The following is a 5138-nucleotide window of genomic DNA, read 5'->3' on the forward strand; positions in this document are numbered from 1 at the left end:
AAGATAATGTGTCCTGGCCCCAAACACTGTGCAGGGCGTGCTTTTTCCTGTCCTGTTGGGAAAGTAAAGGCTGAGCCTGACCCTCAACAGGCTTTGGAATTCCCCTGAACTCAGACCAGATAAGGGATTGTTTTTTGAATTTAGAAATTAACTTGGGCGTACTTTAGAAAGCCTTATTTGGTACACTTGTCTGGCTGATTTTCAGAGATTTCAGCTTCACAAATAAAAGGGGTTGATGTTTTCCCTCGGAAAAGCTGCTGGCTGTTGATGGTACACAGAAGTCTAACCACAGGTATAACAAGGCAGTTTTTTGGGTGAGATTCGCTGAAAGGAAACCCAGGAGAACTCTGAGAGCTTACTTCAGAATGAGGCTGCAAGGGCTAAGAAATGCTTTTAACACAAGTGAACACAGAGTGCTGGCCAACAGATGCAAGAGTCTCTCCTCAATGATGTTGACTTCTGTATGGAGCATCTGCCTGCCGAGGAGCCTGCTGCCACTCTTGCTGCTGCTTCTCAGTCTGAAGAGACCCACCGGGAGTTCTCAGGTAGGCAGCAAGCCAAGTCGGGAGCTGATCTCTGTAGGAAACACTCTCCAGATGGGTCCAACCATAGGCTATTGGGATGTAATTACATTCCAACATTTTAGCCAATACTGCCGGAGAAGAGTGTGGGGAACAGTTACTTAAATGTGGGAGGCTTTACAGTTTATGAGTTTGGTTCTATAGAAGCTGACAGCATTGTTATTTCGTGACTCTCTAAAAAATAAGCAGGACATCAGGCAATGACAGAAAACAAACCAAGGCGATTGTGGGTGGACTGACACAATGGGGACCGTCATGAGCTGGAGTCAAGGCCACGGCAGCAGGGGGATGCATGTTGATTTGGGGTAGATTGCACAGATTAGCTCGAGTTACAAGACGTATACATATTATAATTGAAAGTTCTACATAATGAAAAATAACCTAGGGTGAAGACAGGCCAGAGTCTGTATTTAAGATCCTGTAATAAACTAACAGTGTGCTATTTGAATTGGAATCAGCTCAATGACCCTTGGTCGTGATGTGGTGGTGGTGGTGGTGGTGGTGGTAATACAAGTATACTAACAGGGTTTGGGAGTTCGTTATGATAAGATTTGACAGAACATGAGATCATTGGTTTTGTTCATTTCACTTGAACTCTAATAGTTTCTGCAGACCTGTTTTAAATCCTGCTATGAGTCAGAATCTATTCAATACTGGTGGGTTCTAACAGTTACTGGCTAAGTTCCCTTAAATAGTATTTTGTCCTCTATTGCTATGCTAAGGGGTATTATTTAACTTATTGTGTATCCGATAGAAAAGTACCTTGATAAAAACAGGCACTCACATGCTCTTGGCCACCTTTCCATACTAAGCTCCTGAAATATAACCAGTTGTCAAGTTGATTCCAACTCATAGCGACCCCGTGTGTGTCAAAGTGTGAATATGCGTCCTGGGGTTTTCAATTACTGTGATATTTTATCATTAGATTATCAAACCTTTCTTCCACAGTACCTGTAGGGGAGCAGTTCTCAACGTGTGGGTCGTGACCCCTTTGGGGTCAAATGACTCTTTCACGGGGGTCGCCTGATGCATAAGAGTGGCAAAATTACAGTTATGAAGTAGTAACAATAATACTTGTATGGTTTGGGGGTCACCACAACATGAGGAACTGTATTAAAGGGTCGTGGCATTAGGAAGGTTGAGAACCACTGCTCTAGGGGTATTTGAACTACCAAACTTTTGGTTAATAGCTGAATACATAACCATGTGTTCCACCCAATGACCTAAAACTCGGGAGGTGTTTAATAAATATGTATTGAGAAAATGATTATAATAATCTATGCACCAATGACCATCATAATGAGATTCCAATCTTAACTTTTCCTACCAACCCATATTCACAGAGGGAAAAGCCCAGAAGCATAGTAGGGAACAAACAAAATCAGCCTAAGCATTAAAAATGGGTTGCAGAGTACCCATCAGTAAGTGACTTATTACAATAACAGAGCAAAAATGCCATGGTATGATTTTTGAGTTCCTGTTCCAACATCCTTGGCACTGACTTATAGAATTCTCTCTTAATCTATCCCTTACTGAGTGCTGTTTTAGAGACACAATTTCTCTGCCACGAAAGAAACATCTTGATGTTTCAATCATTCAAATTTGGCTTTAATGTTAAACTTTCGATGCTCAGTGAACTTCTATTCGAATTCTAACTTCAAATTAATATGCACCAAAAAATTATTATGCACCGAGACCTAGTGTGTATTAATTTGTGAGGAGGACTTGAAACACTTGTTAGTGAAGATCACAGATGGAAGCCCTCAGTATGGATTGCAACTCAAAGTAAAGAAGAACTAAAACCTCACAACTGGACCCCTGAGTAACATCAGGAAGAATGGAGAAAAGTTTGACACTGTCAAGGATTCTGTCTTGCTGTGATGCCCAGTTAATGCCCATGGAAGCAGTAGTCAAGAGATCCAAAGAAGAGTGGCATTGGGAAATCTGCTGCCCAAGACCTCTTTAGAGTTTGGGAGTGCATCGATGGTACTTTGAAGACAAAGGTGCACCTACCCTATGGTATTTTCAATTGCCCCATATGCATGAGAAAGCAGGACATTGAATAAGGAAGACTGAAGTAGAATCCATGCATTTGAATTGTGGTGCTGGAAAAGCATATTCAAAGTACCATGGACTACCAAAGGGACAAACAAATACAGCCAGAGTTCTCCTGAGAGGCAAAGAAGGCGGGCTTTATCTTACATACATGGTATTTTTGGAACTGTTGTCAGGAGAGACCTGTCCTTGAAGAAGGACATCATGCTTGGGAAAGTAGAGGGGCAGGGAAAGAAAGGAAGGCCCTTAACGAGATGGATTTAGGCAATGTTGCGATGATGGGATCCAGCATAGGATCAACTGTAAGGACCAGACAGTGTGCATAGGGTCGCTGTGGTTGGAAGCCAAATCAATGGCCCCGAACAACAACATAACAGATCTCAGTGACCTTTTGCTATTCCTGGTCTCCAAGAGGAGGAACTCTCCCAGGCATACTCCTGGCCACTCCACTCCCAGGGAGGTTTACCCACATTGACTTCATTGATGACTTTGGGAAGAACAACCAGACATGCTGAGCTTGACTCTGTTCTTCCTCCTAAGAGTAAGTTTGGTAATAAGGATTGTTCCTCAATGGGGCACAATCCAGGCCTGCCCGTGGGATGTCTGCCTCATTCTGGGGGCTGCAATTAACAAGCCTACATGCTGTCAGACCTAAAGCTATGTCCTCCAACTTGACCTCACCCAATCATAATGATGGTATGTTAGCCTTTATAGTGCTTTCCCTCTCTCACTCTCACTCACTCGCTCTCTTTCTCTCTCCATTTTCAGAGCCTAGGCAAAGAAGAAAATGAAAAATATATAAAACGAACACCCTCCCATCAACTTTAATCCAACTTTCAGATTCCAACACTTAACTCACAGTGCCACCAGGCTTCTTAGAAGAGAGCTACTTATTGCAGGCTCCTTCGGAAAGCCCAATACTGCTCATCTATTAAATATTCTCAACTGTGTTCTTCATTCTTCAGTAAAGCTCAAATGTTTAATATAAGTTTTAGACATTCATAAAAGAGATTTCCTTCATAACACCAGGAAAGAATACAAAGGGAGAAGTATAATTAAACTATGAAGTTATTAATTCTTTTGCCTTCAAAGGACTCAAAATGTGAAAACACTGTCACTTTAGTGATACAAAAATGATTGCGTCTGCCCTCTCATCTCTCTCTCACTGCCACGGAGTGGATTCTGACCCAGAGTGAGCCTCGAGAAAGAGCAGAGCTGTCACTTGTGGGTTTCTGAGACGACCAATCTTTACAGGAGTAGAAAGCCTCATCTTTCTCCTGCAGAGTCATTGGTGATTTAGAAATGCTGACCTTGTGGCTAACCTGCTACACCCCTTGGGGAATAAATTCTTCACTGTTCAGTGCCTACCAAACAGCACCCAGGAAGGAAGTACCAGGTCAGAGAAATGCGTGCGACTGAAACTCACTTCATCAAATATTGGTTTTGAGGAGAAGGCTTGGCCTTATAAAATATAGTGTATCTTCCCAGCACACTCACCATCTGAGCTGAACATTTTAAATCAAACTTTTTCCTTTTTTTATAGGTTGAAATGAAAATTGACTTTGACTTGGCACCAGAGGCCTTTGATGATCAGTACCAAGGATGCAGCAAACAGGTCATGGAGGCCCTGAGTCAAGGGGATTATTTCACCAAAGAACTAGAAGGCCAGGGGATTTACTCCAGGGCCTGGCAAAAAGCCCACTTAAACTGGTTGAACCAAGACAAAGCTCTCCCACAGACCATGACTACTGCGCATGCTGTGGCCATCTTGGTCTACTCTCTGAACAATAATGTTCACTCTGACTTCACTAAAGCCATGGCCAGTGCTGGCCGCTCGCCACAGTACTATGAACATTCCTTCTATTTTAAGTACCTGCACTACTACCTGACCTCAGCAATCCAGCTGCTGAGGAGAGAAGTCATCATGAAGAACGACAGTCCGTGTTATGAAGTGTACCATAGGGCAAAGGATGCCAATTTCAAAGCCCCCTCGGGTGCCACCGTTCGATTTGGTCAGTTCCTCTCTGCCTCCCTCCTAAGGGAAGAGGCACAGAAACCTGGTAACGAAACAGTATTTACCATAATTACCTGTCTGGGTGCACCTGTAGAAGACTTCACCCTCAAAAAGGAGATCTTAGTCCCGCCTTATGAGTTGTTTGAAGTCATAAATGTAAGCTACCACCCAAGAAGAAATTGGTTGCAGTTGCAGTCAACTGGGAACCTGAGCACATATAACTGCCAGCTTCTAAAAGGTATTCTTGATCTAAACTGAATCGATGCTTGTCGGGATCCCAGACCGCTAGTCTTGTATAACGTCGCATTTCTGAGAGGGCTGGGGGTGAGGGTGGGGGGTGGAGAGAGTGCAAAATGTGCAAACTAACTTTTAGTGATGGCATGATTAACAAGCAAGAGAAAGTGGGGGGGTTGTTTTGGTTTTGTTTTGTTATTAATTAAAAGATCATTTTATTGGGGGGCTCTTATAACAATCCATAGATCAATTAG

At 43.0% G+C, this 5138-nt stretch overlaps 1 protein-coding gene across 1 annotated transcript; it reads left to right on the top strand.

The window, feature by feature from the left end:
• Positions 1-248: 248 nt before the first annotated feature.
• ART4 (ADP-ribosyltransferase 4 (inactive) (Dombrock blood group)) lies at positions 249-4908 on the top strand. Its single transcript, XM_075553080.1, has 2 exons — positions 249-545; positions 4180-4908. Exons 1-2 carry the CDS (start codon positions 366-368, stop codon positions 4906-4908), a joined length of 909 nt encoding a protein of 302 aa, XP_075409195.1. The 5' UTR covers positions 249-365.
• Positions 4909-5138: the final 230 nt, after the last annotated feature.

Source organism: Tenrec ecaudatus, chromosome 6 (assembly GCF_050624435.1).
Source record: "Tenrec ecaudatus isolate mTenEca1 chromosome 6, mTenEca1.hap1, whole genome shotgun sequence".
Taxonomy (NCBI): Eukaryota; Metazoa; Chordata; class Mammalia; order Afrosoricida; family Tenrecidae; genus Tenrec; species Tenrec ecaudatus.

Excerpts from the sequence above, each read along its gene's own strand:
- ART4 (XM_075553080.1), top strand. The coding sequence starts at position 366 with ATGAGGCTGCAAGGGCTAAGAAATGCTTTTAACACAAGTGAACACAGA. Across the intron at positions 546-4,179 it reads GACCCACCGGGAGTTCTCAG|GTTGAAATGAAAATTGACTT; the intron begins GTAGGCAGCAAG and ends CTTTTTTTATAG.